This window comes from Falco punctatus (assembly GCF_963210335.1).
Source record: "Falco punctatus genome assembly, chromosome: 2".
In the NCBI taxonomy this organism is placed as follows: domain Eukaryota; kingdom Metazoa; phylum Chordata; class Aves; order Falconiformes; family Falconidae; genus Falco; species Falco punctatus.
This window is the reverse complement of record NC_137581.1, coordinates 1,879,675-1,893,868: the sequence shown is the minus strand read 5'-3', so window position 1 is coordinate 1,893,868 and position 14,194 is coordinate 1,879,675. Positions and strand designations below refer to the sequence as shown.

General features: G+C 50.3%; 1 protein-coding gene and 1 long non-coding RNA gene across 2 annotated transcripts; one reads left to right on the top strand and one right to left on the bottom strand.

Annotated features, from left to right (window-relative positions):
* Nucleotides 1-1,254: 1,254 nt before the first annotated feature.
* LOC308058961 lies at nucleotides 1,255-2,521 on the bottom strand. The gene is made up of 2 exons (XR_013926073.1): nucleotides 2,267-2,521; nucleotides 1,255-1,758 (listed from the first exon to the last, which is right to left on the bottom strand). It is a non-coding gene; the product is annotated as an uncharacterized lncRNA (long non-coding RNA).
* Nucleotides 2,522-3,030: 509 nt separating this feature from the next.
* On the top strand, nucleotides 3,031-13,324 carry SPCS2 (signal peptidase complex subunit 2). Its single transcript, XM_080375596.1, has 5 exons — nucleotides 3,031-3,243; nucleotides 10,141-10,224; nucleotides 10,569-10,733; nucleotides 12,224-12,354; nucleotides 13,065-13,324. Exons 1-5 carry the CDS (start codon nucleotides 3,046-3,048, stop codon nucleotides 13,249-13,251), a joined length of 765 nt encoding a protein of 254 aa, XP_080231722.1. The 5' UTR covers nucleotides 3,031-3,045; the 3' UTR covers nucleotides 13,252-13,324.
* Nucleotides 13,325-14,194: the final 870 nt, after the last annotated feature.

Below are 14,194 nucleotides of genomic sequence, written 5' to 3'. Positions count from 1 at the left end.
TCTGCCCCGGTGCTGTGACTTATCCATCCATCTATCTCCGCAGGTGGGAGTGTGACACCCTTGGTGCCCAACCCCAGTGGGGACGGGCTGGCACTGGGCACTGCTGGCACCCACAAAATGGGGGGTGGTCGTGTCTGGCACCCCAGTGGTTGCGCTGCCTTCGGAGGACCAGGCTGGGCTGGAGAAAGGGGATGCCAGGAACCTCATCGGGTGCAACAAGTGCCGAGTCCTGCCCCTGGGGAGGAACAAGCCCCGGCACCAGCACAGGCTGCGGACACTCGGCTGGAAAGCAGCTTGGCAGAGAGGGGCCTGGTGGGCACCTCAACCAGCTGCCCATTGAGCAGGGGGTCTGGACCCCTTGGAAAGGTGGGATCCGGTATGTATCGAGACCCCACGGTGAGCCCATATACCACGAATGTAACGTCCTGTTACCCCTGGGTTGGCCTGTTCAGATTCGTAACGAATGGGGTATGGGCTTGGTCCCTTCCATATTGTTTTGTCCAATGCACGTAACAGAGTTGATACATGGGAAATAAATCCCCGAGCCCATGAGAACACTCCCCTAAGGAATTGTTCACAAATGATGAGCTGTGACACATGGTCGTGGGACCCAAGGGACGGAAACCTGGTGTGCCCCAGAGCTGCAAGCCTTTATTTGGCATATACGTACTTGTTGGGGTTTTCCTGCACCAGGGTTTAAACCTGGAGATCCCACGTGTTATGGAAAAACTACCCATCGAGAAACAGCATTGAAGAGTAGAGTTTTGCCTACCCACGAAGCACAGTGGAATTTTGTGTGGGAAGGAAAAGAAAAAAGCTACGACCCGTCGGCACCCTCCACCATTCAATATCCAGCCCCTCGGGTCCTTTCTGGAGACGTCCTCGCACCTGCGTGTGCACGGAACAGCGTGTTTACGTGGTGCCATCAGTACCCCAACCACGTGCCCCTCTAAGAACATTGGCCTCTGCTGGCCCCAGGGATAGCCGGGGGAAATGGGATGGTCATACCCCTCGGGCCGCACCCGAGTGGGTAAGAGGGGTGCGAGCACGCAATTATTATGCCTGGGGAACACAAGTGGCCCTGGCATCCAGGGCCCGTTTCGGCCCTGGTGAGCTTCTGTGTGGAGAAGCCCACACTGAGCTGGAGATGCGGGGAGGTCAGGGGAGACCCCCAGATCCTGCCCCTGCCCCTCAGCCATGCCCAGGCTCTTCACAGTGGTGCTGACATGTGGAATTAAACTCCATAACTCGGGGTAAGTTATAAAGCGGGTGTGTTTATTGCAGCGCCAGGTGCAAGGGGGGTCGCTCCTCCTGACTGGCACACCTAGTTGTACTCACAATGCATATTTATACAGTGAAGCTGGTTAGTTCTGCCCAAAGTCTACAGCTAACTAAATATTGGTTAGTTGCTTCCTGGCTTCAATTTGAAGGTACAGTTCATTTTAACTTTACTGGGCATGCTCCCCGAGCAGGGGTTCACTCTCTTCGGGGGGGCCACTTGAGTAGGAGGTCGGGATCTCCCCCTACCACAACTATTTTAACCTCGTGTCCTCGAGTCTTACAACTTCAGCAGTTTTTCTTTTAGCACTTAGCAAGTCCTTGTCAGAAGGCTACTGACGGACATGCTTGTGGAGCTCCTCTGCGCCTGTACTGACCGTCCCTTCTGAAGCGCTGCAGGGGCCGAGCTCCAGACCTTCTGGCAGCTAATGAGGCTCCTGCCTGACTGTTGATAGTTCCTGTCATCTGTGCAACTCCTGCCTGTACAGTTTTAGGGTTTTCACTGTATTTTCTCGCATCAACCCAGCCCCACATTCTCCTCACACCCCCCTACCCCCGCCCCATGGCACCACAGACAGCCCCCCTCCTTACACACACCCCTACCCGCCTCACAGGGCCCCACACCCCCCACACCCCCCCACTCACGGCACTGTGGAAAGCATAGGCATGATTCATGTCAAAATAGAATGTGGTGTGATGGGTGTAATTGTTGTGCCCTGTGTGGATCTAGGGTAATTTGTGACCTCTATAACCTGTATCACAATTGTAATGAATGTTCGGAATCAAATGGAGAACATGTAAAAACAAAATATAGGCGATGTGCTTCTCCTTTAAAGCAGTGTAACCACTTCTTAGAAACTCCGCCTAGAGCTGATCCAATCGCTACTTAGAAAAGCGCCCCAAGAAGACAAAGACCCTGAGACTCTCAAAGCGCCAAAGAGGCAAGCACCTTGAGACTCTTGGGAGACCCAATAGGCGAGAAGGCTACCCCAGGAACTCCGGTGACGCGGTGGAGGGAGAGCAGGAGGATTATCCGGCGAGAAGAGATTGGTCACGATGCTGGTGCAAGAATATAAAAGATGCTGTTTTCAGAACTCGGCGTGCGTGTGGTGGAGCTAAGGGAGCTCTCCGCACACCCAGCGCTGTTTTGCTTATTGTTTCTCAGCCTAAATTGATTGAACCCAAATAAATTGTATTCGTTTATAACAGGCACCACCGCCAACCCCCTACCCACCCCCACCCCACCCCCATGGCACCACAGACACCCCCCTCCTCACACAGCGCCCCCCCCCCCCCCCCCGGCACCACAGACACCCCCTCCCCCCCCACCCCCCCCCACCCTCACGGCACCACAGACACACACCACCCCCCCCTCACACACGCCCCCACACTCACGGCACCACAGACAACCCCCTCCTCACACCCCCCCCACCCCCACCCCACACCCATGGCACCACAGACAACCCCCCTCCTCACACAGTGCCCACACACACACACACACTCACGGCACCACAGACACCCCCCTCCTCACACACGCCCCCCCCCCACGCCCGACCATAGAGTTCACAGTCATCCACAGCCCAGAGGAGCCCCGCACGCATCCCCTTCACCCGCCCCAGGCCCCAGCAGCCCCGCCGGGCGGCACCGCCCGCCCCTCACCCCGCGGGCCGGGGGCTGCTCCAGCCTCTCTCCCGGCCCCGCTCCCCGGGAGGGCCCCGCACGGCCGCCGCCGCCGCCGCCCCTCCGCGCCGCCCCGTCGCCATAGCAATGGGGCACGCCAGCGCTACGAACTACGCTTCCCGGCGTGCAACGCGGCGGAGAGGGGGTGTGGCTTTCCTGCCCGCCCTCTCCCGTCGGCCTCCGCGCGGGGCCAATCAGGAGCGAACAGGTCGCGCGGCGAGGGCGGGGGCGGAGGGCGGCGAGAAGATGGCGGCCAAAGGCGGCAGGAACGGGCTGCTCGATAAGGTACCGCGCTGCCGGCCGCCCGGGGGCCGGCCCGCCCGCCGCGCCGCTTCCCGCCGACGGCACCCCCTGCCCCAGCCGTGTCCCTAGAGCCGACACGGCCGCGGCCGCCCCGAGCTCGGCGCTCAGTGGGCCCCCTGCTGTGCTGAGGGGCATCCCCCGCCTCAGGCGCGGCGCCTAGGGGACCACCGCCCGCTGCCGCCGCCTCGCAGGAACCGGGCAGGGGGAGAGGCGCGGGGAGGGAGGGAGGGGGCGTCCTCTGGGCAGGTCGAGTACGCCCGCCTGCCGAGGCAGCAGCAGCCGCCTGCCAGACCGCCACTTCTCTTTTTTCTTTTTTTTTTTTTTTTTCTTTTTTTTCCTTCCCTGTGCCGGCGTAGCTGGTTTTAGCCCAGCCGCCCTGACAGAGCCGGCTGGCGGTGCCGCGCTCGGCCGGGAGAGTGACGCCGGGCAGGAGTCGGGCGGAGCGGAGCGTGCTGAGCCCGGTCTCGCCTCGGCAGTGTGAAGGCGCCGGGTTGTGGGGCCGCTTTGGCCTGGGCCGGGTTTGCAGCGCTCGGGGGTGGGGGCGCAGCCCCTGGGCCCCTCGGCGGGCTTCTGGCTGGAGCCCAGCACCTGCCGGCGTTCGTCTGGTCTCGAGGAGACGGAACAGTTGTGTATCTCTTGAGTGCGAGAGGGTGTATCTTCAGAGCAGTGCATTTGGCGTCGGTCGTTGAACTTCAGAGTGGTTTCAGTTGCAGCCATCCACATTTTGAAGTTCATAGAGATGTGTACACTCGTGATTTCTAAAGAGTATCGTTTTCTTGCGTCTTTTTGAGGTGACGTTACCCTTGCTATCCCTGAAGAACTTGGTGCGTTTTCTTTAGACCAGTAGATTAAGCTGTTGAGGGAGTTATTTTAGGGGAAGACATGCTAATGAAGTATTTCTGTCTATCTTCTGTGAGTGTGCCTAGCTTTCGGTTTTGAAATGGCAGTGTCTTGTGATTAAACTTAAAGAACTTTGGAAAGTATCCTGCTCTCCAGGCAGTCGTGTGCCTCCTGTGTGTTCTGTGGATGCTGAGGGCTTTCAGAATGAAAAGGAGTTGTTGGCAAAGGAAACATGTTGGTGCAGGAGCCGAATCCTTTAGTGAGAAACCATTGAATAGTTTCAGCAGGGCTTCTACCTGAAGTACATATACACACTTGATAATGTTCTGTCTTCTTTTCCATTTGTCTCCATGCTGATTTGTGGGCCTTCATTTCCTCCCCCCGGATGACTTAAATGAAATCTGGTAATTTCTGTGAACCGGTGTATATATTGCTGAGGTATTATCTGGGGAATTGTGGCCTTAGGTCACTAATTTGCTCAGGCTTTTCTCAAACAGCAAAATAACAGGTTATCGACAAGGCTTGACAGTATCAGGATGGGTTACTTGTTTAGTGTATTTTTTTTGTACGTCACTGGTAAGCTAAGTTAGGGCGAATTTAGGGAGTTCTGTGTTTTAACTATGCCATTTTTGGTCCTTCTCGTGTTCTTTAACTGTTTGTGATAATCAGGAGCTTCTCCTGATCTCTGCCCGCTTAATCAGGACCGCCCCGCCTTAAGAGCTGCACACCAACTGAACTTGATGTGGTGTGCAGCAGTGGCTACAGTCCTCTCAAGCACGTTTGAGATGTCACGCATTTAGTGCAACGCTAAGTAACCGATCACAATCTGCTACTGTTAGAGCAAAACCTTCAAAAGTTTTGCGAGTTCCGAGACTAAAGCCAGTCGTGAATACCAACTATTGTGACCGTCTGCTGCTCCTGTGCCCCAAAAGTTGCTCTCTGGTACCAGGGGATGTTAACTGTGGGTATGGGCAGGCAGCACTGGTATTCTGGGGAGAGTGTGATCCAGAATTTCTTCCTCCAAGGCAGAGGCTGAGGTAGTCGGAGCTGAGAATGGCCACGCTGACTCGCTGGAGTTTGCTCCAACTCTTCCTTGAAGAGGAGGGAACTGATGTTTAGCGAGGTGTCCCTGGACTCTGCCACTTGCAAATCCTGCCAGCTCATGGTGTGCAATGTCACTGTTATTTTAGAATTTATGTGGGGAGGGGTGGAGATGTGCGGTTTGGGACTGGCTGCTCTGTTGGCTGCAGCCCCAACTACAGGAAAAGGCGGTCAGCTGCCGTGTCAGCTGTGTGCATTGAAGGAGTCAACGTGTTTCATCTGCTGAGGCCCTTCCAACCTCCCTTGGCTGCACTGTTGCGTGTTCCAATTTGAATTCTAGGTTTTAGGAAGGGGAGGTCCCTTTCTTTTCATGCTTGAAACAGAAAACACAGATTATGAGCAGAAACGTTATTCCCCTTGAGTTTATATAGTCTACGCTGGTGCTCCTCTTGCAGTAGCAACAAATCTTTTTTTACTGTATGACGTGGGCATTTATGTTTGTAATACCCAAAGTGTGCCATAAACTTCAGAGCAATATTTGAAGAGACAAGCTAGCTACCAAGAAGATGTTTCAGGCTAAAATTGAACGTGATGTGAATGAGGCTGACAGTAGCAGCAGAAGGAATAAGGCAGGGGAAGAAAAAAGTTGAGTTTGTGCCATGTCTTTCCTCTGAGATGTGAACATCTTGAAATTTCTCCCATAGGATTTTCGTGTGCCTCCTGCCAATGAGGGAGCTTTGTGAAGGGATTTAAATGAAGGTGTTAGCTTGACAAAGAGCCTTGCAAGTGCTCAGGTCCTGTGGTGTCTGCTGTGAAAGCAAGCACTTTTTTTTGGAGCTCACAGCGGAATGCTCTCCTGTTGCAGTGAAGCTGCAGGCAGTGTCTTTGCTCAACTGTGAACACCTGAGGTCCTTGTGTGCTTCTAGTGTCAGATTGGTTTTGCAGCTTTCTGAAATTGCATTTCTGATTTTATTCTTTCATTCTTTAGTCAGGTAACCACAGGCTATAGTTCAGCCTTTGCTCTGAAGCCTTTTTCTTACATGGGTACACTTTCAGGTACCAAATCCACTTCCTAGCTGTGCCTGGTTGTAGAACATCATAGTTGCAGTATAGGATGTGTTCAGGACAAGTGTGATAACCTGCCACTTGGTTGTTAAAACAAAGGAGTCAAAAACCACCCAAACTAAAAAACTGCTTTGAACTGGTGGTTGGGTGAGTTTTTTTCCCTCCGTCAGGCTGGAACTAAAATCTGAGTTTTTCTTTTGAAACCTTTGGAGCTCACACCTGAAGTGCTCAAAATAAATAAATAGCTGAAAAATACCATCCACGAGCCAGAGGAGCAGATGTGTTTGCATCTGCCAGGCTCCACAGGACATCGGTGCAGCTTCACCTTCCTTCCCTGTGTCTGCAGGCAAGGCAGGGCTATTCTGCAGACCCAAGAGTGGGGTGGAGGCTTTTCCCCTGCAGTGGAGGGTGACCACTTGGTGGTAGCAGCCAAATCTCTGGCGCTTTCCCAAGCTGAAAGTGGGGATGGCCATCAGTCAAAGGTTTTGCTCACAGTTGCACTGTTGTGTAGATGTCAACATCCAGATGTGCACACATTTCTGTTGTGTTGTCCATGTGGATGAACTTGTCCGTGACACATGGACACATGTCCAACATGTGGACACATGGATGTTGATGGCTTTGTTTGAGCACCTCCTTCTGCTCCTCTTCCACAGCACTGGTGCTTCAGGGACCAGCGCAGCGTCCCAGCCTCTCCCTAGGTCTGATGCTGCAGATCAGCCTGGAAGAATTAGGGAAGCAGCAGCAGCGCTGCAGTGCTGTACTGTGTTAGGAGAAGTAACCTCAGGGGAACATCGCAATGCAGGTAAAGGGAGGGCTAAAGCTTCTCCCTGGCTGAAGTCCCAAACTGCAGATGTGTCCCCGTTGCAAGGTCCTCCTGACATGAACCGCCCTGAGATTATCAAGCTGTTACTGTCTTGAACCAGAACTTGTTCAGGCTTCCTTGTGACTGAGGCTGAACTGAAGAACTGCTGGTACAGCTCATTGTTTTAGGCAGTCTAAGATCAGATTATTCCCCGCCCCCCCCCCCCAGTAACAGCTTTATTTCAAAAAATACATCATTTGGGCTTTATATCTACCCTTGAAAGTGGTGGTTCTCTGTTGGAGATCACTGTCAGTTAAATACTGCTGATGTTATCTGGCGATTCCTGCATTGGGTGGTTTGGGACAGAGAGCGAGAAGCAAGAATCTAGTTCTCCCTCTGTCCCAGGCTTCCTGGATACCCATTATTCTGACAGTTCCTTGACTCATTTTACATATGGATATTCCCCTCTCTGCAAATCCCTTTTGCAGGTGAAGTGTTAGCAGTCCTGTGACTGCAGGGCTGCTTTCCAGTGTGCCTGTAAAATAGTTGTAAAATCTTGAGGGTGTGTGTTTGTTTGTTTTAAAATCCTGGCACTTTCATTTATTTCTTGGTTCTTGAGCTTTTCTCATTAGTGTTTTCCAACTGTTCTATCTTCAAATAAGCTGTTGGCTTTATCTGGGAGGAGAAGAAATTTTTGCATAAGTCTTGATTCCATCCACACAGACTCTAGGAAGAAAAACCAAACATAGTAAGATTGACTGAAAACTTGAGCATTGATGATGAGATAAACATACTGTACTTTAATACCAGGTAAACTGCTGTTGCTGAAAGCAGAGATTGCAATATTAAATATTTAATCCTAACACATATCACAAAAATAACACTGGAGTGATATCTTCTCAAATGTCTCTGGATTCTTCCTCTGACTTAGGAGTAAGCTGGAGAATGCTGTCATATTTTATACTAAGGATTGTCTTGTTTTAGCCCCATAAATGCAGAAAACATTCAAAATATTTGCTCAGATGTATTTTTTATTTCTACAAAATTATTCCTTTAGTGCCCTTTGGGCGTGGGGGGGAAAAAACCCCACACAGGCTAGTAAAACTGTACTTAAGGGGAGATCTGCTCTGGAGAAAGCCTTCAAACGGCCTGTGAAGGTTCCTTGCGGTGTTAAGAACTTCTCATTCATTTTGTTCTTTATTATTTGTAAAAAGCAGCAGGGGGTAGAGTTGACCAGCTATAAAGACTGAGCCTTTTCACAGAGTTTTATCGATAACAAAAATAAAATCTGCAGGCTGAGTGATGCCTTCCCTCCTCGGTAAGGCTTGCCTTCACCTGAGCTGTATGAGTACAATGAAGGACAGAATATTTCCCCACAGTCACGTCTGAGTGTGGGGTTCAGTTATCGATGTATCCAGTAGCGAATCCAGATGTGCTGTGTCTTGCATGTGTCCTGCTAGACAATATTTTTGTCCTTAAAATAACAGGACTTTTCTGCACCCTACAAGAATGATTCTGTAGCAGAAGTAGCTGGTGCTGTTTCAGGGAAGTACTCTGTTTTAGGGGTTTGCTAGAGAACATTTCTGTGTCGACAGGCTTGTTTTACCTTCCACTCCCTTGCAAGAAATGGAGCCTGCACCTGGCAACTGTGAGGTCACATCTGGATGGGCTTCTTGAAAGTGGTTTGTTTTTTTTTTAATTTATCTGTGGGATAATGAAAGAGGGATTGGTTGTTGGTGTTATTACTTAGAGACTTCAGACTTGCGGTTCACTAATGAGGAAAAGGGTGGGTTTTTTGGTTTGTTTTGTTTTCCTTTCTCCCTAGTCTAGCTCTTGATACTGTAATCTTTGGCAATTCCAGAGGGCAAGAAATAAAACTGGTGTAGATCCTTTTATAAGGAAGAATAGTTAAAAGAATTTTTCTGTATTCTTTCATAGCAAAGGGTTTGTCTTTCAATTGTCATGTGTGCTAATTAACCCTAGAAAAAAATGCTATAAAGAAGTAGCCACCTAAAATACTGTGTAACTTACACTGATGTGAGACCTCTTCACCAGTTGTCCGTGAATTTTAAATTCTTCTGGCTGTTGCTTTTGTCTCTCGTAAACCAGCTACTGCCTGTGCACACGTAGTGACATTTACTGTGCACCTAATAATTCATACCTGCAGAGCCTGAAGGATGATCAGGCTTTTCCCTGTGCAAGTATAGGGGAAGTAGATCAGGTTTTACAGCTTTCTTTAAAACGGTTTCATTCCTGCCAGAGAAGGGAAATGAGCTCTTCTGACAGGTAGTTAATAAATCCAGCTTGTGAGCTTCAGGAGTAAGAAATAACGTGAGTGAAGTTGAGAATCGCTTCTAATGGCAGCTAAAATTTGAGCTCCAGTCGCTCAACTGTTTGAAATATTTGATGACTTAAATACACAGGGCTCAAAGTCATGTGTCTTGACTGCGGCTAAAAGGAGTAGTGTCGCCAAAAAATAATGTCGTTCAGGAAAGAGGAAAACTAATGTCTTTGAAAAGCTGCAGTGTTGTGGCTGAGCTTAATTACTGATGGAAGACCCGCTTCTGAGGAAGATCTGAATGTAGAAGGGTGACAAGAGTCTTTTGCTTTCCTTCTGGAGGATGGTCTGAGTGAAACTTCATTTGTTTGTGCCTTTATATTCTCCCCTTGTACCCAGATTGTTAAGAGTGCCTGGAAATCTTTCTTCTGACACTAAAACCAAAAAAGTCTGTTGGTGATAGCATGGCTGAAAAGCGTGAACATGTTCAAAGGCAAGAATTAAGTCATAACCAACACCTTCTGTGGATGGCAGCAGGAGCAGCGAATGCAGAATCAAAATTAGAGTAAAACTGATGTAAAAAGTCACTCCGCCAAATACGTTCAGTACCCGTGACAAGATTTACAGGCTTCATTCTGCGAGGGTAACGGGTACGTCTGCGCTGAGGTGACTGTTGGAGCGGTACAGCTGTGTAACAGGCACCGGATTCCCTCCACCTCTGGTCAGGTTTTCCTAGGTAGCTGTTTTGTGGGTTGCCTCCTATCTTTGTGCTCACGACAGGAACAAGCATATTAAAATGAAAGGTTAACCCATGCCACGTTCTCATATAAGTGTTCGGTTTCCGTTGCAGTGGAAGATTGACGACAAGCCAGTAAAAATTGACAAATGGGACGGTTCAGCTGTGAAAAATTCTTTGGATGATTCTGCCAAAAAGGTGCGTTCTGTGACTGCTGGTTGCTCCCTCTTGGGAAATGCTGTCTTTTCTTAGGTTTCCACATTTAGTTTAAAAACTCTGTAAACTTTTTGTGGTTTCGTTGTGAAGTGCCCGTATCTGTGCTGGCACTGTAGCATCTCTTGAGATTTCCATGGATAAAGCAGTGTTTGTGCTTAAGAGTATCAGCAATTATTATGATATCTGATGCAGACATTAATTCTGCATAAAGTTTCTGCTCTGTTTACCTGTATAATTGGGATTGTTTTATCTAAATCTTTTCCAGAAACAGTTTGGCAAATTTATGAAAAGCACAAAATAAACTGGACTGTGCATTTCTCCCACAGGTTCTCCTGGAGAAGTACAAGTATGTTGAAAATTTCCGTTTGATTGATGGCCGCCTCATCATCTGCACAATCTCTTGTCTCTTTGCGATTGTAGCTTTGATTTGGGATTACCTGCACCCTTTTCCTGAATCCAAACCTGTTCTTGCCTTTTGTGTTGCATCATATCCTTTGCAGATGTTGTCTTGTTTGTACCCAAAGGGGTTTTATTTTCCCTGTGAAGCACAAGAAAACCCTTCTTTGTATGCCCTTTTTCAGGCCTGTGGGAATTTTACTTCCCGTGGTGGGGAGATCAGCCGATAATCAAATCATTTTCATGTGATGGCAAAATTCCTGCCTGTCTGGGTGTAACGCACCCAAATTTGGGTGATCTCTGGGATGCCCTGCAGCCACGGGGAAGCCTGGACAGCAATTCCAGTCACGTCAGAGTAGTCAGCAGCTGCCTGGGCAGCGGATCCACTCCAGGCTCCCGACCGCGTTGGGCAATTTCTTGGATCTCAGACAGTGACTGCACAGAGGCGGCTCCACTTAGGTGTGTTAATGTCAAACTGAAGATCAGCTCTTGAAAGCTTCCAGGGATTCTTTGGTGTTTTGATTTGGGTTTTTATTCTGCCTGGTTACAGAGACTTCTGCCCTAATACGATAGATTCAGGTACTGAGAGTGCATAGTACAGAGGGGGTTCTTGCCTCTGCCTCTGCCAAAGAGGAGCAGATGCTGCATTTAGGAGGGTAGCGCCACAAATTGAGGTTTAAATATTTAGATGTCGACTCCGTTGTAAGAGTCAACCACTCTGTTTCCAGTATTCCAGCAAAGCCGAGGTGGGTTTTTTTCCTGTTTGGGCTCAGAAGGTTGCCGTGGCACTGATTTCCCTGCAGCTCCTGTAGCAAGGCAGACACCTGTAGGGGTTTTAAAAGAGAAGTGTGCGTGACAGATGAGCGGCGCTTTCCTGGAGCGGCTGACAAGTCCGCTTTCCAGGGTGGGCTTGATGGTACCAGCGAGGCAGTGTGAACTGGTAGCCTGGAAGCTTATGGCTGGCCCAGAAGTCGCTGTACCACAAACAGCTGCCTGGTGGTGGGCAGGTCACTTCCTTGTTCCAGGTGACAGTTGTTCCGGTTGGCTTTCAGCACAAATGGTGGGTAATTAGTCTTGCAACACTTAAAATTATTTAATTCCAAAAATGAGAAAGATTAATTGCTTGATAGGTGCTTAGGAGGAATGCACAGCAATTAATTCTGTGGCTTGTTTGGTGTCACAGTTTCCCACTGTCTCCCAACAGATGTTGCTCCAAAACTTTAGCAGATTAATTAAAAATGGTATTTCCTCATCATGATTTCCGCTTTTACTTCATGGTTTCACGAACAAAGCATTTTATGTGGCTGGAGAAATCCCTTTCAGGAAGGCATGTTAGGGAGTTGTTGCTTTCCTCACCACTTCCAGGTGTGGATTAATGCTAGTAGTGCAACGGCAAAGATTTAAGTATCTTAATTGTTATTTAATTTCTCATGCTAATGAGGCATCAGCCAAGCATCCTGTTTGGAATGATAATGTCATGCGAGGTAGTTAAATGATGGTGTCGGAGGGAATCCAGGCGACTTCTCTACCTAATTTCTTCTCCTAATTGCAACTTCTTAGTTTCCTTAACTTTCTTTGCACATATTTTGTGATGATGGGAATCCTGACCATCTATACCTCATACAAAGAAAAGAGCATTTTCCTCGTAGCTCACAGAAAAGACCCCGCGGGGATGGACCCTGACGATGTTTGGCAGCTCTCCTCCAGTCTCAAACGGTACCTATCGTATGCTCCGGCAGCCCTGGCTTCGCAGGCGGCGGCGCGGTACTGACACCGCTTCCGTTTGCCTGTGCCGCGTGCGCCTCTAGTTACCACACGCTCCGTGGCGGGGCAAAAAAGCTGCATTTTGGTTAACTCCTAATCAAAGTGGGGGGAAATATTGGTGTCTGTGCTGGGGGTGTGAGCTTTCTGCAAAGAGCTGGCTACTGGTCATGATCTTTGCAGCTTCCCAGGCAAGTCATGATTTAATATTCACCACGGAATATTATTACTCAGAAGTAATCGGCGATCTGCAGCGGGCTGGCTGAGCATTCGCCGGTCTCGTGTGTGCTGTTTCCATCCATACCTCTCTGTAGGATCTCCCTAAATATTTTTCTTTATTTTTATACCTACAAATCTGTTTCACTCCATCAAAATTGATGTCCCAGCCTAGAAATGGGAGCGGTGCCAAGCGCTTCTGTGCCGCAAATGTTCACGTTTTGCTTCTCTTTCAATGGGGGGGTGGGGGAATTAACCACAAAAAGTACAAAAATCTTTAATCGTGTTGTAATTAATGCCTGCGCGTTGTAGCTGTTAGTGTCTGTGGGGAGAGCTCTGCTCCTGTGGGCTTGACCCTTGACCATGATGAGGATTCCTCTCAGCTTTTCGTTGGTGTCTCAGCTAAGCCAGGCTTAAATTTTGCTCTGCGCTCCGTGCCCTGCCCGCAGGTTTGATGACAAGTACACCCTGAAGCTGACTTTCACCAGCGGGAAAACCAAACAGCAGAGGGAAGCCGAGTTCACCAAATCCATCGCGAAATTCTTTGATAACAACGGGACGTTAGTCATGGAGGCCTACGAGCCGGAGGTGTCCAAGCTGCACGATAGCCTGGCCCTGGAGAGGAAAATAAAATGATTTCTGACGCCGCCTGCCTGTTTGGGAACGTGCTAAATTAACACCAATAAAGTGAGACAGCAAAGAAAGTGAATCATTGCCTCTGTTTTTTGTCCTGAAATCCTGTTCCTTTTTGGATGAGTGGGATTTTTCATCTTGGATCCATGATGGTTTTGTGAAGCTCATGCCCAAGCCTTCGTCCGTGTGCCTGCGCTTCGGGCGCACCGCGATGGGAGGATTTGCCGTGGGGTCCCTCATCGCCAGCGCTGCCCCGGCTTCCTCCGCTCTGACCCGGCAGCGCCGGGGGGGTCCGGGGGGGGGTTGCCATTCACGTTTTCCTAACGTCACCTTTCCCTTCGGTGTTGGGAATTCTGGACAAAATCCTTCCGTAAAACAGACGAGTGGGTTTTATTATTTTTTTTTTTTCAGTTGGGGGTAAGGGAGCGTGTTCTATAAAAGCCTCTTGGGTGTTGGGGTAGGGGATCGGACACCCTGCTTCGATCTCTGTGCAGGGGGAAGGAAAGGGAAGCGGGAAGGTGGGGAAAAGGAAGCGGAGAGGGGAAGGAAAGGGGGACCAGGATGGGGAAAGGGGGCAGGGAAAAGGGGGCAAGGATGGGCGGGAAGGAAGGGGAAGGGAGGAGGGGTAAGGGGTGGGGGAAAGAGAAGGAAAGCAAAAAAGTGGAAAAGCACGGCGGGAGGGGAAGGCGAGGGGCCTTCCCGAGCTGCCACCGACCGCGCCTGTCACCGCCCGGTGGCCCCTCCTGTCCCAGGCGCCCCCTCCCCTGGAATGGCGGTTTCTGGGTGACGCGGCGGCGGTGACGGCGCCGATGGGCAGTGAAAGGGACGCGCAGACGCTGGCGGCGCTGCGGAGCCCCCCTGGGGCGCTGGGCGGTGCAGGATGGGGGGCAGCCCCTCCCCCTCCCCCTCCCCCCCCCCAGCCGGGCCCGGGCGGGCCGGGCGCTGC